Source organism: Sycon ciliatum, chromosome 5, assembly GCF_964019385.1.
Source record: "Sycon ciliatum chromosome 5, ocSycCili1.1, whole genome shotgun sequence".
In the NCBI taxonomy this organism is placed as follows: domain Eukaryota; kingdom Metazoa; phylum Porifera; class Calcarea; order Leucosolenida; family Sycettidae; genus Sycon; species Sycon ciliatum.
Genome location: NC_088647.1, coordinates 13,169,892 through 13,191,753, shown reverse-complemented (window position 1 = coordinate 13,191,753; position 21,862 = coordinate 13,169,892). Strand labels below are relative to the sequence as shown.

Genomic DNA, 21,862 nt, shown 5'->3' with positions numbered 1-21,862 from the left:
GCCCTATATCCCTGATATGCCTACTAGACGAAAAGTGTGTTCTGAGCCTGTATCGCGTATAATAGGGCTTGAAAGTGATGACGTCAAAATGGCCAGGGAGTAGTAAGTTGACATCAGATTTCTAATTTTGGATCCACTAAGGTGTGACTTTGCTATTGCCTAAGTATGTGGGTGCATAGCAACCCACTCATGTCGCATGCAGGTGTGACTTTTATTTCGCCACCAGTTGTAACCCCGCCCCCAGTAGCCAAATCAGTCAGTTTCACTGGCTACATCACCATGCTGTGGGTTAGACCGCTTGAAATGTGCTTGGGTGCTTGGAACGCTACCCCCCTCTTGAATCATAGCATAGTGGACTCTGCAATGAACAGATTATGAAACTCCCTGCAAATTTACTACGGTCATTTCTGGTGGCTGGTCTTGGGGCACCGTGGAAGCTGTGACTGGTTGCCAAGTTTTGTTTTGTGACTGATCATGGGGCATTTGTGACTACTTCGAAGCACAGCTCTGATTGATCACAGAGTCTTACTGTTGTGAATATTTATATCGATTGAGAAGTCAAGCAGCCACGGGGCGCTGGCCTTGCAGCTGTGAGTATGCATACGGTACATATTCACATGACTCTATTGTATGCTGGACACTGCTGGTCCATTGTTGCAGTGTGTAAGTGAACTGCAGAACCTATTCCGTGATGAAACACCTACTCTTGAAAGACTGAATGTTTGAGCTAAAAGTCTTTTACTTCACTCTCATGCTGCTCATATAATTATACCATACGCCAGAAGACCCTAAGTTAGTTCTAAGATTTTGTGGACCATGTGACCATGTGGTACTTTCACTCTACAGCCAAGTCAACCTCTTCGTCAACACACAGGGTTTTCCTCAGACACAAGCGAATGGTTTACTCCACTCTGGAGAAGAACACAGTTTGCTCTCTCGAACACCAACTGCAGATAACTACGGAATGTACTTCAGAAGTAGGAAGTGCAACAACTGCTAGAATATTGAACTGTCGTCCACACAAAGCAAATAAAGACAACTGAAAACCAAAACACGTGCAACTGCCAACATGCATGTAACAGCAACTGCAAGCCAGAACTACAGACTCCGCGCAGGGAGGAACAGGGGAAACAGAGGTAACGCTTCCGACTCCGAGAGCTTCGAATAGCAGCGGACAAAACAATCCATCAACCTTGCGTGTCACCTTGCGCTACCGCAAACGAACACCTATGGATGCACAGTGCAGCACAGACTCAGTGCATGCACGGTGTAATAACTGGAGTACATGTAAACCGACAACGGTCACCTTGCACCCTATGCAGTAAGTTACATAGGCGGTGCCAACAAAAGAGCAGGGTTCGTGTATCGTGCACACTCCAATGGCACAGCAGAAAATGTTCTCACCAATAGCCACCGCTAGCTGTTTTGTCATCTTGCTGTGCCAAATGATGCTGTATAGACGCGCCAAGCAGAAATGGACTGCTTATGAGCGTGAACAGGCTGGATGGGGTGACTGATGGACTGTCGGAGTTGGCGAACCACAGAAATCGTGTCGCATCTCTGTATGCTGGGTTGGCACTGATTTGTAAAATGGCCTTCTCAGTATCGCAGGTCATGACGATTGGTGGCAGGCAAAATCGTAGAACAATGATGAATTGCCTAATGGCTTGGATGTCAACACAGTCTAGGTCCCACAGATCTGGGATGGTGCAGGAGTCGGAAGTTGCATCAGTTAGAGAAACGGTAGCTGGCATGGCTGCTCCTCAGCGTAGCTGAGTGCTTGGAGTGACGTGTTCGACCAGTCACCACAAAACCGACTGTGGTAGGCAGAAACTGTAGTCCTGGCGGAAGTCCTCTGGTGCTCCCCGTCAAGACTCCCAGAGGAAATCTGCACCGATCAAGACGACTGACTATCTTACGGTCAATGGCGATACTGGTTGATGCTGCACTAGCTGCTGTTGCGCTAGATGCTGGTACCTCGTCAGCCACAGGCTGGTCAGCTACTATGTTGGTACTGCTGTCAGATTTCTGTTGAGGTTCAGGGCAGATCGTGACATGATGGTGACTCTGATTGGTGACCCATGCGAGAACACACATTACACTTGCGGGTGGCCTTGCACTGAGTTGACCGGTGCCCTGTGCGTCAACACACAAAGCAACGCTTCTGTTCAATCAGTTATTCTTTCCGCTGTGCTACTGTTGTGTATTTCGCGCAGCTCTTGTCCAGGTGAGATCTGGCGCAGAATGCACACCCTCTCATACTGCTGGCATTCCAGTTAACATCAGACCGCTTCCTTCTGGTGAACTTGCATGCGCCTGTCACCAGTGCACCTGCAGAATAGTGAGTGACATCTTCTGCTGTAGTACCGCCTGTGTTTGTGCGGTGCAGAAAGGCGTCATGCATGATAACATAACGCTTCAGTGCTGTTCTGAAGTCATTCAGTTTCCATTGTGTCCCTGCATCTGAAAAGCCTCGCGATTCGTCCAGTTGAATCAGCGTTCGGCATGATCCGTATCTTGGTCACAGCACCGTGTGACGATCTGGTGACATCAGACGGATATAATACACAAGAGACAATTGTGATATTTCTACGTTGTGTTTACTTCAGATACATAATCTAAATAAAAGGGGGGTTGTCAACCGACAACCGCTCTATTTAGTTGCTTTCCACTCTTTAGATGAAAATTCTTTTAATTATGTCGAAAAATTATGCGGTTGTCAGTTGACAACCACCCTTTAATTTACACTGCAGTTGCGTGATGTCCACCACTTTCTGTACATAATCTAAGAGTACTAAAACAGCCACTGACTTCCAACTACCAAGGGAAAGCAAGCCCAAGCGCAGGAGAACCGTGCGCGCGCGCGCGCGCGCGGGTACGTGACATATAATATCGTAGTAGAGCTGGCAGGCAAGGCATGATCAGGGGTTCAGGCCCTACCTGTAAACGCTCTGATTGGCTCAAACCCTGGCAACAATCACGTGACATGTCTGAAAGTACAAGTAGTTGCGATTTATGCTGAAGCTCAAACTGACGGAACACGTGCAGCGCTACACCATGAACCGTGTGGAAACAAAAATAAGTAGAGGAGACACGGGATAACAGACATGAACTCAGGGTCAAACTGATAACTGTGAAACGTGAATGCATGCAGTATATGGAGACAAAACAAAGTCACAGAATTCAGTACGTTACAAGTACTACACACTAACCTCGTACATGAGAATGTCACGACACCATTTGAATTAGCTCTTACACCCCATTTATGTTTCAGTCAGTAAGAGTACACATGCGTACTTACGTTGACTCTATTTTATCTGACTTGTCCAACACCATCGCTGTGAGCCTTCGGCACTTGGGAATACACAGGACAGATAAGATAGCAGTAAGAGCATCTCCCCGCTCTGTGAACACAGCTCAGACGCCATGCTTCATGATTGTGTGCCCATGGAATACAAGGACACAATAGACTTGGTGCAGCTAACGAAATGGATGAACGGTCGACGACCTGAGTGTTCTCCTTCCTCGATCAACACTGACAGTCACCACATACCATGCTTGATGTTTCAAGCACCATCGGCGCAGGCCACGTTGTCCGGCACCGATGATTTGTTCGTCCACCAAAAGTCGAAACAAATGTTTCTCACTTGAACACTCCGTAGAGCTGCCGCTGTTGTGCCAAGGCCCATTGGCGCATGGTGTGTATACTCCAAATCTACATGTATGATGATGGGTCACTGCTGACGTTTCTGCTCTTGGACAGTGCAACGCCGCATGAAGATATGTTGTGGCTCCACAATCGCTGAGAACGCTAGTGTGCGTCCATGGAATACTAAAACACAATAGGCGCGGCGCAGCTAACGCCCACTTGGATGAATCGGAGTGGTGGCGAGTGCATTCTCCTTCCTCGGTGAACACTGCCGGTCACCCTGTTTGATGATCCACCAAACACCATTGGTGCAGGCCGTGTTTTTTCGGAACCAGCCATTTATTCGTCCACCAACAATAGAAATTAATGTTTCTCACTTGAACACTCTGTAGAGCTGTCGCTGTCGTGACAAGGCCGTGTATACTCCAAGTCTACATGTAGGATGAAGAGTAACAGTTACTGCTGATAATGAAGTTTGCGCTCGTGGACAATACAACGCTGTGTGAAGTAAATTATGGCTCCACAATCGCTCTGAATGCTAATGTGTGTCCATGGAATACTAAAACACAATAGGCGCGGTGCAGCTAACGCCCAACGTGGATGAAACAGACAACAGCAGCGGCTAGAGCGTTCTCCTTCCTCGGTGAACACTGCTACAAGACATTATGCTTGATGATTCACCAAACACCATCGTTGGGGGCCAAGTTTTCCGGCGCCAGCGAGTTGTTCGTCCACCAACTAACTTTGATGAGTCTTTCTTCAACACTTCGTAGAGCAGCCGCGCAAGGCCTTTCCTTCGCGTTAGGGTAGCGATCCTTCCTAGATGATATCGCTATTCATTGTTACTTTTTACTACAATGAGTAGTGTTTCTCCGAAAATAAAGTCAGCTGCCTGGGCATTAGGCATTAGTACTGCCTAGCTAGGCCTAGCGCCTGGACTTGGAAAAAATTGATTTTGCAAGTCTTCAATCATGTTTGCATATGTACGCGCTATCCAGCCATGTGGCGTGAACAGATTGCCTGACGTGAAAGGTAGCGCGCGGGCGCGCGCGAGTCGTACGCGCTCGCGCGCGCGGACGTGTCTGACACGCGAAACGAAAAGATTTTTTTGGCGGGTAGTCGGCAAAAATTAAGTGACGGTCCCGAACCAGTTACTGAGTAGGTCTACCTAGGCTATTAATATTAATATAACACCAAGACTAAAAGTACATAACCAGGTTGTGGTTATGTACTCTTGCTATTACTACTACTACTAGTACTAGTACTAGTAACGGTAGTAGTATGATAACGTTATACAGACAGTGGGTTGGCTTGTGCGAAGTCCTGTAAATAATTAAAGGGGAAGTGCATCGATTTTTCAAGTAGGGCTCAGATGAAAGACATCGGTTCCGATGGTATATCTCTCGCTTGCGTACGGCAAGGGAAACTTGCCATATCGCCGATTTCCTGATCCCGTTTCCATGGCGACTACAGGTGATGACGCACATTCTGCTTAGCTCCGTGAGAGAGAAGGTCGATCACTGCAGAATTGTGGCATTTTCAGTTGTCTTCTTGTATTCACGAAGTGAAAGAAGTACTGTGTTCAAGGCTGTTAGTGCCGTGAACTGTTTATTAGTAGTCCTCTCCGTTGTGTACTGGGACGTGACACCGACAGGGGAAAGCTGGAGTGCGGAGACGTTAGCTGGCAAACGAAAATCGTGACGAACCAAGTGCTGAAATCTTGGTTGGGACAAATCAAACGTTCAGCATTTACCTCAACCAAGGACCATGCCGTTTGCTCTTTCCACTTCCTGAAGATGGATGCGCTGCCTGCTGGAGACTCTCCTATCTCTCGTAACATCTTCTGAAGCCAGATGAGACGACGAGTAGCGGAGATTAGCGAACGAAATAATGTATGTTTTGAAATTTTTGCTGAACATATCTCAGGAGAGATGGCATGTATGAACTTAGTCCATGTGAACTCAATCAGCCCATGAACTAACCCATGAACAAATGCTTTCCTTGCAGACGTGCATGTGTCTATCCAATCTACACGTAGAGATCATTCCATGCCCTCAGTGAATGGCCTATTTATACAAATAATATATTATATTATTTGTCCATACACTTTATCTGCATGTTGTCTCTATGGAGAAGGGTATTATTCATTTCATATGAAGAAGTTCGGGCAATAGATGCTTTCCTCTGGTACAATTCTGTTCACCTGATGTTCTTTCTAGCTTCATGGGTAGCTTAGGTGAGGTACCATCACCATCATGTTTACATGAGGGTCAAACACTGCACCGTTCTTTGTCGTGACATGACGTAAGTTATTGTAAGTGCTCGCAGACTCCATACGTCCCAGCAACACCTAGCATGGTTTCCCGTGAACGTTGTGGGTGAACAAATTCCTGTCCAACATATTTATACAGACATGCCAGCACACACCATGCACCATACACCATACACACACTTGCCCTGCCCTGTCGAGTCACTGCCACGTGGGCCCGGAGGGGCAGTGGAGAGAGAATGGGAGAACGCCGCCCCATGGCACCCGGGACACAAAAACAAGAGTTTGTCTATGTAGGGAGCAACACACATACATACATACACATGCACACACACACACACACACACACACACACACACACACACACACACACAATGAGAGTTCGGGTCATCTGCCACGGGACTGACGTACGGCCGCGGAGAGCTTCAGCAGCGGTGTCTATTCCTGCCCTGGACCGAACGGAAGCAGCGGTCGCAGGACACACAGTATTCACCACAACACGGCTCCACTGTCGTTGGCGGCTGAGCCACACACTTGTGACGGGCAAGAACGCCATAGCTAAGAAAGCAACGGCCACAGCGATCACACTGGCATGCTCCACGCTGCTCCTGCACACTCTCTCTCGCTCACACACATACACACACGTGAGCACATACTGCAAGAAAGAAAGAGAGCATGAGTGTCACATTCTTGCATAGGAAGTGTTTATCAGCACACACTTCTACATGCACATGCAGGCACTCAACGACCAACTATGCACCATGCCGTATGTTCGTCAAACGTAAGATTGCAATACCAAAGAACAACATTAACAAGATCACTTACTTCGTTCTCCTCCAAGTGTGTCCTCCCCAGCCAGGCCGTCTCCTGCATTTCCCTAGGCGGAATGTAGCCTACGAAATGGTTTCTCTAGACTAGGAGAAGATGCTTGGTATTCGCCATCTCTCCTGAGAAATGTTCAGCAAAAATTTCAAAACATACGACATTATTTCGTTCGCTAATCTCCGCTACTCGTCGTCTCACCTGGCTTCAGAAGATGTTACGAGAGATAGGAGAGTCTTCAGCAGGCAGCGCATCCATCTTCAGGAAGTGGAAAGAGCAAACGGCATGGTCCTTGGTTGAGGTAAATGCTGAACGTTTGATTTGTCCCAACCAAGATTTCAGCACTTGGTTCGTCACGATTTTCGCTTGCCAGCTAACGTCTCCGCACTCCAGCTTTCCCCTGTCGGTGTCACGTCCCAGTACACAACGGAGAGGACTACTGATAAACAGTTCACGGCACTAACAGCATTGAACACAGTACTTCTTTCACTTCGTGAATACAAGAAGACAACTGAAAATGCCACAATTCTGCAGTGATCGACCTTCTCTCTCACGGAGCTTAGCAGAATGTGCGTCATCACCTGTAGTCGCCATGGAAACATATGGCAAGTTTCCCTTGCCGTACGCAAGCGAGAGATATACCATCGGAACCGATATCCAATTGTCTTTCATCTGAGCCCTACTTGAAAAATCGATGCACTTCCCCTTGTAATGTGTTTTACTTTTATCAAGAATGGACTCTTGCTTTTATGGTTGCATCATTCGTAGAAATAGAATGGCGAGATCTGCTGTAAAACGCTGTTTCCGCTTCTGCGACTCCGAGCTACTCAGCAACAGCAGCCTTACCAGGCCACTCGGGATAGCTGGGGTTACGTGACGGAATGGGCGTTAGACCGCTGCACATAAAGACACCAGACTATTTAGGCAATCCCTCTCAGTTCGAACACTAGCGTTGGAAGTTTGTTGATGCCAGTGCAGGGCTACAACCGTGGTTAGGAAGTTCTGGAGCTGAGACAGGTGAGCAAACCAAAGCTAGTGTGTGAAGTATTCAATTTTGGTGAAATGTTTACTACCACCAATGCCAATAATTAATAATTATTATTGTAACTCGGATGTTGAGCCAATAATATAATTATGTAGAAAGGAAAAGGAAATAATATTATAGATACGAGTTGAGAGTAACTCTCCATCACTGTAACCAGATACTATTGTTGAGTTCGAAACAGGACGACTGACGACATATCCAGACATAACAACGGGAACAGGTAGGTTGGGGGAACGACATTTATTAGAGACGACGAGACAAGAGACCAAGACGAACGAAACGACTACATTGAAGAGTGAGAAAAGAGAGAGAGAGATCAAGTCTAAACGGCAAGATAAAGGGCCTGGGTAGCTATGGCAAATATGGGCGCGCAAGTAGCTACCCAGGCCAACGGAGCAAAAGGAGACAAAAGGTGCGTACGCAAGTGCATGCAGGCCAGCTAGAAAAGGTACGGGAGGGGGTACCTAACATACCACCCCTCCATGAAAAAAAATCCCGCGTCCTCGCGGAGAGAAAAAAAGAGAGAAAAAGATTTAAAAAAAATGACTGACGGAGAAAAAAACACACACACACACATACTGCACGCGCGCACGGATCTCACGAAAGTGTGTACTAAATGCACTACAGATTATTCCTGTACTTCTTATAGTGTGTAATAACTATTGGAGTTTGACGAGGAACATGAATTACTAGTATTTTGCACGGCTAATACAGCCTAGTTACACTTTTGCTAAACATCCAAAAATTAGAGCGTGGCTCACCATGATCGGACCCCTAACTTGGTAATGTTTTACGAACACACGCGCGCGCGCACACACTACAAAAAAAATTCACGAAAATAAATTTGACGAAGAAGCATACAAAAAAAAAGAAAGAGAGAAAGGTAGCTGACCTGCATGGCTTGAACGAGAATAGACGAGGTAAGGTTGGCGTAGGAGAGACGAGGTTGATAGAGACGAGACGAGGTTGGCGTAGGAGAGACGAGACTGACATGGACGAGACGAGGTTGACAATTTGACATAGACGAGACGAATGGCGGTTGAGGACGGCTGGGCATGGGATGATCTCAGGGTCGTGGGTCGATCAATAATCGGGCGCCAATGTTGAGTTCGAAACAGGACGACTGACGACATATCCAGACATAACAACGGGAACAGGTAGGTTGGGGGAACGACATTTATTAGAGACGACGAGACAAGAGCCCAAGACGAACGAAACGACTACATTGAAGAGTGAGAAAAGAGAGAGAGAGATCAAGTCTAAACGGCAAGATAAAGGGCCTGGGTAGCTATGGCAAATATGGGCGCGCAAGTAGCTACCCAGGCCAACGGAGCAAAAGGAGACAAAAGGTGCGTACGCAAGTGCATGCAGGCCAGCTAGAAAAGGTACGGGAGGGGGTACCTAACACTATAATTATACAGTCAGAAAGTGCAATAACTAGGCACAAAACTGACAGAGTACTGAGACATTCGACGTCCTGACACCTAGCTTCAACACATCTCCGTAGCGCTAACCGACAGCCTTCCAACTTGTAGTTTTGTGCCTAGTTGCACTTTCTGACTGTATAATTATAGTATCTGGTTACAGTGATGGAGAGTTACTCTTAACTCGTACCTATATTTCCTTTTCCTTTCTACATTAATTATTATTGTTTAATTATTTTAATCAATGGGTATGACATGTTTTGCATGTACATGTACTTACATTGTATATTAATTTTGTTTTTGTTGTATTTGTAGTGGGATCAAAACTGTCGCAAACCTAAAATAAGAGCGACTTCAGTCCAACATTTTAAAATTGGAATTATGCCCAACAAATTACACGACTGGATAGAGGAACCTCTGCAGAACACACACAGAACATTTTATGGGAATATCTTAGCCCCATGCCGGAGTTATGAGGCCACACAGTAGGTATGCAATCGTCGGAGACCATGTAGGTAATTGTATGCAGAGCGATGGCACAAACAACTAAAAGGTTAGTTTCTCCGACCTCATCATCGGAGTATCATGCATCCCACTGTGAATGTATGCGCAATATATGGGATTTGGGTGTTGTTGGAGAGTGGCGGAGAAACCGTCGTAGATGTTGAACGGGATGTGTTCTGCTTCAATGGATTGAAATAATCAGCTCCTGCTCAAGTACCTCCAGAATCTCGACATGAAGGACAGTAGCGGCCATGGATTTACAATGGCAAAGACTCTCAATCTGCAGACAGAATTGTTTCACCCTTTGTGGATTTATCAGTACAGCACAGGTGAACGAGGTTGAAATTGTTACTTGCAAGTGTGTAGCAGCAACAAAAAAATGAAACGAGCTTAGAAGTTGCGACTTCGGCGGTAATAGTCATGAAGTTGATTGTTCCAACTAGGAACACACGCTTCTTGCCGAACTTGACACTTGACTGACTCACGACTGCCATTCGGAGCACGCGTGGAGCACATCGCACCTTCCACTCGGCAAACCTGCAAGAAAGCACCACTCACAGTGTTTCAGGGAATTCACCCCTCATCAGTTGAGCTTGAGTAGGCTGAGGAAGATTGTGCCTGAAAAGCACCACTTATATACTGCTCTCCAGGCCAAACCATCACCAGGAATTGTTCCAACTAGGAACACACGCTTCTTGCCGAACTTGACACTTGACTGACTCACGACTGCCATTCGGAGCACGCGTGGAGCACATCGCACCTTCCACTCGGCAAACCTGCAAGAAAGCACCACTCCCTGCTCAATACACAGTGTTTCAGGGAATTCACCCCTCATCAGTTGAGCTTGAGTAGGCTGAGGAAGATTGTGCCTGAAAAGCACCACTTATATACTGCTCTCCAGGCCAAACCATCACCAGGAATACAAACTTACAGAGACGCTTTGTTTCCAGCGCGACAAACACCTCATGAAGCCCCAGGTAGCAGCGTGAGTCAGAGTCGCTCATGGAGTTGTGCTAAACAGACGTTGAGAGCCAGTATCGCTATTCACAACGCTATCACCTCCAACAACTAGTCGCACGTCCGTGTGAGGGACAACAATACGATAAAATGATAAAAAGTCCGAAAGTGCGATAATAGCGCACACCATGTTTTCTTCTCTTTTTCGAAAATATTCACATAGCAGAGAGAGAGAGACAAGCGAGAACAGACAGAGAAAAAGGATATGTAAAGTGCTGATTCTCATACACATGGAAGCAAAAAAAAGAGTGACGTTTGCACATCCGCCTTACGCCTGGCTATACCATAGTTCTGAGAGTCGCAACCAGCTTCAAAAGATTCGATTGTGCCAGGCCTCCACCATCATCAGGTCTGAGGTGCTACAGAAGACTAGGCAAAACTTGCTAAAGTTACTGAACGTGTCAGTTGGAAGTCTTTATGAACCCAAGAGTATCAAGCCTATGAAAACGGAAAGAGAACACTGTCACTTTCAGGCTGTTACTGGTAGCACATCAGCACGTCTTTGTTAGTTTGGTTCGTTCTTTGTCTATAATTATAATCACGCTGATCCAATCTCTTCACATGTTCACCACTGGTGCAGGCCTGTAGATTTTGCATGTTTCCACGTGTATCTGCGAGAGAATCAACACAGAGCTCTTTTTCTGCGCTAATCCTCCTCCTGCTTATATCACCAATACATTGTTTAAAAGTTATTGTGCTGGTTGGTTTCTTGTTCTGCCTGTATCTACCTGAAGAGAAAGCAGTCGAGGCAATATAGCGAACGGATAGGAAATTGCTTGCAAAGACTCTGAAGCGTGTTCTATTCCTTAGTCTGATACTTCTTCACAAACTCAGAGGCAGATTTTTTTCACCAGAGAGTACTTTGCTACTAGAGTGCTCAAACTGAGAAGCCATTGATTGCACTGCGCATAAACTAGGCTCGGGGCTCCAAGACACTGGAAGCCCACATATGTCCCTGGAGCTAGCCTGGAGCTTGAACAACACCATTGAAGGCTGGAACTAAGAACCAACGGCCGTATCGAAAGGTATCTGAAAACAGGAAGGTAGTCCGGGAAGTGAGCTAGCCACCCTGCAGCTGGTAGTGTTTCTTTGTTGGAAGGGAAGGAGGAGCCTAGTGATAAGTGTGGTGTAGCGTAAACATATTGCTTGACATCGTTGCATTGGGCTATTGCAAGTTATTAGCTCTTGCGCCGATAGAGTAGCAATGGAAGTGATATGAGCACTGGGCAGCCGCGGTGATTGTGATGCGGCCGCAGACTAGACGGTGTAGTGTTAGTATGCAGACTGTGTTGTGCCTGGATCCTCGAGGGCCGCAGTGTGTGTTGTTTCTTCGCACGTGGAAAAGTCAATCTGACCGACTGTGTAATCAAACTGTAAGAGTGAAATGGTAAAAAGAGAAGAAAGCACATGAGAACGAGCTCTTAGTTAAAAAGCGAAATTTGTATATTTATGCAGAAGTTCCCATTTCTAGACAAGATATTATGCAATGCTGCTCAATGAAATCCGAAGGCGTGAATCAGGTTTGCACCCTGCACCAGTTCACATCTCAGTGTTTGCAGGTCTGGGGCTGCACAGCGCTCAGCATGGCATTGGCCCACTGGATTGGATTTCATTGAGCAGCAGTGTATGGTCATGATAAGTTTCCTATCGTGTGCACAATCTTGTAATTGCAGTCTTAAACGTTGTGCAGATTGTCATTGAGGGAGATGAAATGGGAAACGTTGAGTCGATCGGAGGGTAACCCGGATGAGAAAGTGCTGCAACGTTACTCCATTACACTGCTGTACCACGCAACCACAGACCATTGCTATTATATTAAAGATTTATCCTTGCATATTGTGCTCGAAGTTAGGTGGACAGAGCTAGCAATATGACAGGTAAAACTGATACGTGTGAACTTGCCATTCATTCCTCATTGGTGTGATTCTATTGCTGTTGGTACTAGGTCAGTGTACGGGAGCGCTACCACATCACTAAGCAAATATAGGTGGCATTGAAGTGGCTGAGAAATAGTTGGGCAAGACGGCAGAGGAGATGTCCGCCAAGGTGGTTGACATGTCAAACTTTGCAAGCGGTAATGTCACCTCGCTCTCTGTGATGCATGTTTACAAGCATGTGTGCATGTGCGTGAGTGCGTGCATGTGTGTGTGTGTGTGTGTGTGTGTGTGTGTGTGTGTGTGTGTGTGTGTGTGTGTGTGTGTGTGTGTGTGTGTGTATGTGTGTGTGGCTCGGCTGCTTGAAGGTGTAATGTTGTACCTGCCACCTTCGTTGGTTTCAGGTTTCATTATGCTTAAGTATACATATCTGTTAACCATCACTGTGTGTGTGTGTGTGTGTGTGTGTGTGTGTGTGTGTGTGTGTGTGTGTGTGTGTGTGTGTGTGTGTGTGTGTGTGTGTGTGTGTGTGTGTGTGTGTGTGCGAGAGAGAGAGAGAGAGAGAGAGAGAGAGAGAGAGTGAGAGAGAGAGAGAGAGAGAGAGAGAGAGAGAGAGAGAGAGAGAGAGAGAGAGAGAGAGAGAGAGAGAGAGAGAGAGAGAGAGAGAGAGAGAGAGAGACACACACACACAGACACAGACACAGACACAGAGAGAGACACAGAGAGAGACACAGAGAGAGAGAGAGAGAGAGAGAGAGAGAGAGAGAGAGAGAGAGAGAGACAGACAGACAGACAGACAGACAGACAGACAGACAGACAGACAAACGGACAGACAGACAGACAGACAGACAGACAGACAGAGACAGACAGACAGACAGACAGACAGACAGACAGACAGACAGAGACAGACAGACAGACACAGACAGAGACAGACAGAGACAGACAGAGACAGACAGAGACAGACAGAGACAGACAGAGACAGACAGAGACAGACAGACAGAGACAGACAGAGACAGACAGAGACAGACAGAGACAGACAGAGACAGACAGAGACAGACAGAGACAGACAGAGACAGACAGAGACAGACAGACAGAGACAGACAGAGACAGACAGAGACAGAGAGACAGAGAGACAGAGAGACAGAGAGACAGAGACACAGAGAGAGGGAGAGAGAGAGAGAGAGTAAGTTACATTTATAAAGACAGGTAAGTCTAACAAATGAGGACTGAGACCTCTACAACAGGGTTTTTATGCCTGAAAGCAGGTGCATGATTTAACAAGCAGGTTGTCAGTCTAGATTTTATGCGCAGATGGAGAAAAAGCGCAGAATTTTTGTAATGAGATGAAAAGCAGAAATAATAAGAAATAATAAGAAAAGATGAAATGAAAGCCTGCTCACAACCCCGCCCAGCCTTGCGAACTGGGTATGGTGGATTAAGAACCCGGTTCAACGCTCGAGCAAGCGCTCTCCACTCAAGGTGTTCACAGCAACTGATATGAACTCATATGGGGAAATTATAGAAAAGAAATAATAAGATAAAGAGAATAAATTTCAACGCACCTCAATAAACGGAGCCCCACATACAGTACCTCAGAAAAGTGGATCAGTGTTTTTGTTGTTGTTTTTGTTGACGTCGCAACCAGATGATGTAGCTGCTTCGCAGAGACGTCTTACTGCACAAATTACAAACAAATTTTATTCTTCGATTAGAAAACCCAAGCGCTTTCAGAGCCCTCCGAAGAGAGTCCGGGATGAAACCACGCACACCTACCTCAACCGAAAAAGAAACGACCTGCCACCCGTTTGCTCGGCATTGATCGGCCAGATCCGCATACCGCCTGTCCTTCCGCGAGTTACTGACACTGAATCTGTCCTCAGCACAAACTGTCAACTCCATCCAGAATACAATCCTACGACTCGTAGAGTACAGAACTATATAGGAGAGAGAGAGAGAGAGAGAGAGAGAGAGAGAGAGAGAGAGAGAGAGAGAGAGAGAGAGAGAGAGAGAGAGAGAGAGAGAGAGAGAGAGGAGAGGGGGAGGGGAGGGGAGGGGAGAAGAAGGGAGGGGAGGGGGATGGGAGGGGAGAAGAAGGGAGGGGAGGGGGAGGGGAGGGGAGGGGAGGGGAGGGGAGGGGAGGGGAGGGAGGGGGAGGGGAGGGGAGGGGAGGGGAGAGGGAGAGGGAGAGAAAGAAAGAAGGAAAGAAAGATAGAAAGAAAGAGAGAGAGTGAGTGAGTGGCGGTCAATTCATCAGCCTTACAAGCTATTGAAATTTGTAATCCCAGCACAAGTTGTCATGTCGAACATAGCTTGTTCGTTATCATCGCTTCAGCGATGGGCAGGAGTATGTTGTGTGTGTGTGTGTGTGTGTGTGTGTGTGTGCGCGTGTGTGCGTGTGTGTGGGCGTGTGTGTGTGTCTGTGTGTCTGTTGCCTAACATGAGGAATGAGCAATTATACAACAAAACGAAATATAACAGAAGCAGGACGCACAGTAGTTCTTCAATACTAACTTTCAATGCTGTGCAATATGCAACAACAGTCTTTAGAAAGACCGTTCAATGATCTCTGGATTTGTCCAAACCCCCACCGTCATGCTGCTCACCCTGCTCACTAAGCTTTGGAGAGAATTGTATTGCTGTTTCTAGGCAGGCAATATATGGATAAAAAGGAGAAGGGCAAAACGGTACGAGTTATGACCAAAGGTCCACCAATTTAACCAGAGCATATACAGTCAGCGAATGCGACAACAAAGCATAAAGCTGAAAGATAGTACTGAGACATTCAAAGCTGATTGTGTGATGATCTGGCTACTTTGGTGGACAGTTAGTCATAACTCGTACCATTTTTCCTTCTCCCTTTTATCCATGATTGCATTGGCACACCATCTGATTTCGATGATGAATAAATCAGAATCCTTCGAAGTTTATATATTTTTAAATCTGAGTGCACGAGGATTTCATAACTTTCTCGATGCTATTGTATGTATGTGCTGTAGCTGCAGACAAAGATCGGATAGAGCCATGTGCATTCTGTGGCAGTACGGATAGCAAGTCATGCATGGTGCTAGGAAATGTATGCGGCGACACAGCATGTGAGGTGAGTGTGTGCTTGGCATGCCCTGGCTAAGGTATTTCCCAGCTCAATTGTCATAAGACGCAGCAAGTCGGCATCCAGTGAAAAGCCCACATGCGTAACCATACTGTGGAAAGTGAGGAGTGCATGTCACCTGTGCATATCTGTTAGGTTATAAGGTTCCTACACCCCTAGCTTTTTCATTCAGAAACATATACACGGATTGCAACAGAGTAAACACAGGCTGGTCAGTACCGCCGCTCTTAAGGATCAAGTCTATTAGCTGCCCACCATAATAACTTCCCCCTGAGAGTGATCATTGTTCTATTTGAGGTGAAGCGCCTCCCCACACAGTGCCTTTCCCATGACGGGAATCTGACTGAGTGCAACTAGACACGAGATAGTATGACAGTGGTTTGTTGTACGTGTACTCAGTGTACCAGGGGGATTTCCCCGTACAGGTACGTAGAGCACACAGCACATTCAATGTAAATGTAAATGTTGAAGGCCCGGATTCGTGATATGCCCAAGACAGATCTCAAGTATCAACTCGTCAGCTCTTGTTGACTTCTTATCTTGTCTTTGTCTTGCAGGAGCTCTCTCTAGCGCTCTGCAACCGGGTTCTGCCTTGTGGACATCGGTGTGCTGGTCTTCCTGGGGAGGCCTTGTGTCCACCATGCCTGAACAGTCAATGCTACAACCGTATTAAGACATGCTGGTCAGGTAGTGATAGCAGTGCTGAACTAGCATCTGCAACACAATCCACTGCCAGTGAGACCAGTGTGTTTGTGTGTAGTCTGTGCCATGCTGGCCATGATATGTGGCAGGCATCTCCTGTCATCCAGGTAAGTCTGCATCATTGTACATGTTAAGTGATGTAAGCTAGGCCTGAAACGAAGGCGAACGAAACATTCCGAACTGTACGGTTCGTTTGAGGAGCCCACAAACTATTCTAAGAATTATATAAGTACTTGAAGTATATGTTACAGTTCCGATTCAAACTGAAAGGCAAGTTCAAATAATTTGAAACAACCAAGAATGGACAACCAGCAATCACTCTTGCTTAGAATAGCTGCGGTAACGGGGGCCTACCTGGGGCGCGCCACAGGGCGAAGTTGGCTGGCTAGGCCGAGCGCCATGTGCACATTATGTTGCCCATGTTGCAGTACGAACACGGGACTGCATGTACACACGTACCTACGTATGCATAGACAAACCTTGGACACCTTGAAGTAGCGAATCGAATTCTCTTCAACTCCCTTTTAGAGCAAGCCTAGTCGAACGTTCTATTATTCTTTTCACGTCTATTGTAAACACACACACGTACCTTCCTTTCTTCCTTCCACTGCCATGACTGGCTATGTGGCCCCATACGGGGCAGACCAGGAGACGTGTTGTACACTGGGCAGGGAACGCCAGACTCAGCGCGCGCGGGCCGCGCGAACAGCGTTACATTTGTGCCTCGCAATGTCCTGTGGCCGACGAAAACTGCGCGCACAAGTGCCACAGATGAGGGGCTTCGCCACAGGCTCCATGCGGGACTGGACAATAGCACACACGTATACACACACGCACACACACACACACACACACACCTGTCCTGTCCTGTCCTGTAGAGCCACTGCCACAGGGGTCACGCGGGCCCCGGAGGGGCATCAGAGAGGAAGATGGAGCACGCAGCCTGATGACGCCGGAGATGGTGGGGCAAACGGAACCGGCGAGAACACACGCATACATGGCTGAACGAATTACGCTGCTGGGCAGTCGGCCGCGGGCCAGTCCTCGAGCACCGGTGACGACCGCGGCCTTGCACAGACCGAAAGCAGCGGGCACACACAGCACAGTGCGCAGCACAGCAGGCATCCTGCACATAGACTTGCCGGGGCTCGGGAGGCTGAGGCTGAGGTGCGGAACAGCGGTGAACAGCTAGACCACCCTTGCTGCGAAACCAACGCCCACAATCTCCACAGTGGCAAGCCCCTCGCTGCTCAGCAATCGGCTTTGCCCGCTCAACCACACATTTGTGGCGAGCACGATCTCCAGGGCGCGAGAATGACCGATTGCAATCCGCACATACCACTGGGTCAGGCTGAGGCACATTCTCCACAGGCTCGGCGTACATCGTCCGCCAGTCAGCGCGGGACTCACAGGCGATAGGGTACCATTCTTTGGTGAGGCCACGAACTCTTAGGTCGGAGACAACGCAATCCTTCCAGCGCTTGCGAGGGCCATGTGCTGGGCGACGTGTGAGAAGTGAGCCAAACAGGATCTGTCTCGGCATCCGGCTACTGTCCATTCGGGCAACATGGCCCAGCCACTCTAGGCGACGCTGTGCGACCTTCACGCAGATGGTATCAGAGTCACCCCACATCTCCAACAGTTGGGCGTTGGTCGTGTGATTATTCCAGCAATCTCTGCGGGACACACCCAGGATGGAACGGATGCACCGCATATGAAAGACTGACAGACGTTGGAGATCGTGTTGCAATGGTGTCCAACACTCTGACCCATAGAGGAGGAGCGACAGCACACATGCATTAAACACACACCTCTTGATATGCAAATCAAGGTCAGGATTGCTGAAGATGGTTCCTTGCAAGGCGCCACAAGCACGAGAGGCATGCGCAATCCGAGCAGTGATGTCCTGCGTCGACCGGCCACCGCGATGAATGAGAGATCTCAGGTACCGGAACTCCGAAACACACTCGATGACCGTGCCAGCTAGCTCGATTGGAGCGCAGTCCCCAGGCGAAACATCCCTACCTGCAACCAAGAACTGTGTCTTGGTAGCGCTAACTTTAAGCCCAAACTCAGCTGCGGTTGTGTCAAACACTGCAAGTGCCGTCTCCGCCCCTGCACGAGTCGTCGCGAAAAGTGCTGAGTCGTCTGCAAACTGTGACTCAGTGGCAATGGCAACCGGATCCGTCCTGGTAGGCTTGCGGTAAAGGTTATTGTCACCGTCACAATGCCGGAACTCAAAACCAACACCGGGTACATCTCGGACTCGTCGCTGCCACACAGTCACCACCGCCCACATGAAGATGTTAAACAGTACAGGTGCCATGGTGCACCCCTGACGGAGACCATTCGTGACGCGGATAGGGTCAGTTGTCGTGTTCTTTACCCCGAACCACCGCCGACATGTCAGTGTGAAAGGAACGGATCACGGCAAGCATGGGAGCAGGGATACCCGCTCGGGATAAGACTTCCCACAGGCAATCCCGAGGCACGGAATCATAGGCTTTCTTGAGGTCTATAAATACAAAGAAGCCTTTGCAGTCGTGCTCAATGGTCTTCTCGAGGAACTGCCGAACACTGAAAACCATATCTGTACAAGATCGGCCACGCCTGAAGCCACACTGAGACTCTGGGAGAAAATCCGCAGCCACGGACTGGAGACGAGTCTGGATAACGCTCGCCAGAACCTTGCCCACAACATCCAGCAGTGAGATACCCCGCCAAGTATCACAGCGAGATCCCTTTCTTTGGGATGGGGACCACCCACTCCTGCGGGACCACCCCAGCACGCCACACATCGCCAAACAGCTCCACAAGCTTGGCGGTGAGGTCAGGGCCACCCCTCTTCAGCATCTCAGGGAGGATGCCAGAGGCTCCAGCGGACTTGCCGTTCTGTAGGCGGGAGATAGCGCGGCTGACTTCACGGAGAGTCGGCGCCTCAGCAAGATGATCAGCCTCCTGTCGCTGTGGGATGTCGTCCAGGGCATTGCGATTCCATGCACTTGCCACGTTGAGAACACCGTCAAAGTGTCTTCCCCACCGGTGGCTCTGCTCCTCTGGTGAACTACAGATGTTACCGTTCTCATCCAGCACGGCGGAAGTGCGCACAGGGGCGAGGCCCCGGGTACAGTACGGATCGGCTATAGCGTTGGTGTTTGATTTTCGTGAAAATATCACTATAGGCGATATATTACTATAGGCGATATGCATACTTAGGTATGCCTGACAAATGCGTGTATGGTGTCATTCGAATCAGTGCAGCGTGCAGAAGCGTGCTGTGCATGTGACTGTACAATACGCGCAGTGCAGAGCTACTTCCTGTACTGCGGAAACAAAAACTTCGTGACTTTTTGACAGGAGTTTTCAAGGAGTTGCTGTCCTCAACAAATGTGTGTTTTTTGAAGAGAAACACTTCAACACATTCAATCGACATATGAACAATATCTACAGGATCGATAAGTGGAAGTAGAGTCTCAGTCTGGGTCACCATCGCTCAACTTATCACCGCTGAAACCGTTCCAAGTGGCAGGTCGACCGTTCCAAGTGGCAGGTCGAAGCACAGCCAATGCCAAACATTTCGAATTTCCTCCGAAGGATATCATAGTCGTACCAGCGCTTCCTGGCTGCCGCGATCAGATCTCGCCATGTACGATGTATAATTAATTATGATCATCACTATAGCCGATGAAAAATGTATGCAATAAGATCATTTTGACAAAGAAATCGTATCATTATAGCCGATATATTACTATAGCCGATTATTACTATAGCCGATCCGATATGTATAGAAAGGGGTGGTTTACGAAAATGAATTTGAGAATACCATCACTATAAGAGGTATATTACTATAGCCGACAACCCTATAGCCGATCCGCACTGTACAAGACTGGAGGTCATGGATGCACTTCCATACGACCGCTCCATTGAATCTCGACTCTGTGGCCGCCTGTGCCTTTGCCTTTATCCAGTCTACCCTAGCCGAGGATATGGAAGCACGCGCCCTGGATCTAGCCACCTTAAACGCTGTGTAGTGCGTGCAGTCGCAGCCCTGGCCACTACATAGCCAGTCGGTATAGCACCGATTCCGTTCATCTAGGAATGGCTGGATAGCTGACTCTGCCTCCCGAAACCAGTCTGGTTGGCGACGCCGGGAGAAGCCCAAGACAGACGCAGCAGACTTGTCGATAGCCGCCTTGACGTTGGACCATTTCTGATCTATGTCGTGCTGTTCTTGCCATGTATCTACAAGCTCGGTTGCAATGGTAGCTTGGTACCTTTCTGCAGGCGAAGGTGAGTCCGGGTCCGAGGTGCGCACCCGCAGCTGGGCAACATCATAACGGCGGCGACGCACATTTGCCTGGTCGCGCTCCCGAACTAATCGTCCACACGGGAGTGCAAAAGTTAAACAGAGGAGTTGGTGGTCACTTCCACACTCAGCACTGCGCGCGACCGCAGTGTCCATACACCAACGGCGGTCCTCCTGGCGCACTAGAATGTAGTCGATACAGTGCCAGTTCAAAGTGCCTGGGTGCTGCCAAGTCCGCTTGAAGAGGTCTCGCTTGGGGAACCAGGTGTTACAAATACTCAACTGATTGAATGCAGCAAATGATAGCAGGTCAGCTCCTGAAGAGTTCAGTGCACCAAATCCATGCGAACCACGTACAGTGGACCACTCATCACCCTGCTCACTAGATCCAACTCGAGCATTGAAATCGCCAAGCACTACACAACGGTCAGTCTGGAGTACATCGTACAGAGTGCGTTGTAGATCGTCATAAAATAGTTCCTTGCATGCCCGCGACGCAGCAAACGTTGGAGCATAAACGCTGACCAGAGTGAGCCAAACATTCGGTCCATCAGCTGCACAGTACTTCAAACGTACACTCACAATCCGAGAACTCACCGCGTTCCATACGCAGCCGCCAGCCCTCCACGCCGAAGTTGTATCACGATTCAAAACAAGAGCAACTCCCTCACCTCGACGTCGATTATCCTCTTCGCCAGGAGTGGGGCGGCCCGAACAGATCACAGTAAATCCGTTGACAGCGTAGATATTTTGTCCAAACCAGTGGGTTTCCTGCAGGCCTGCCGCCGCCACTTTCAGCCTTTTCAGTTATACACACACACACACACACACACACACACACACACACATGCGCACACATACACAAGCGCACACGCACACACACATACACACACACACACAGACACACACATGCAGACGCACACACACACACACACACACACCACACACACACACACACACACACGCGCGCGCGCGCAGACACACACGCACACACACACACACACACACACACACACACACACACACACACACACCACACCACACACAAACACACACATACATACATTACTATACTAAACTATCAATCCCGGTACCAATTATTTAATATGACCTACTTGCTAGGGTTTACCTGACAATAATA

At 48.2% G+C, this 21,862-nt stretch overlaps 1 protein-coding gene and 1 long non-coding RNA gene across 3 annotated transcripts in view; one reads left to right on the top strand and one right to left on the bottom strand.

Moving 5' to 3' along the window:
• Window positions 1-897: 897 nt before the first annotated feature.
• On the bottom strand, window positions 898-4,544 carry LOC135817672 (uncharacterized). Its single transcript, XR_010553572.1, has 2 exons — window positions 3,302-4,544; window positions 898-2,541 (listed from the first exon to the last, which is right to left on the bottom strand). It is a non-coding gene; the product is annotated as an uncharacterized LOC135817672 (long non-coding RNA).
• Window positions 4,545-9,486: 4,942 nt separating this feature from the next.
• The window catches only part of LOC135817676 (uncharacterized), a 90,612-nt gene continuing 78,236 nt past the window's right edge, over window positions 9,487-21,862 (top strand). Inside the window, exons 1-4 of one of the 2 annotated variants that reach the window (XM_065330903.1) lie at window positions 9,487-11,755; window positions 12,676-12,804; window positions 15,601-15,701; window positions 16,271-16,522. In XM_065330903.1, the coding sequence (XP_065186975.1) occupies window positions 12,765-12,804; window positions 15,601-15,701; window positions 16,271-16,522 (393 nt within the window). In that variant the 5' untranslated portion in view covers window positions 9,487-11,755; window positions 12,676-12,764. The remainder of the gene's footprint in view (window positions 11,756-12,675; window positions 12,805-15,600; window positions 15,702-16,270; window positions 16,523-21,862) is intronic. The other variant, XM_065330904.1, reaches the window with a different exon arrangement.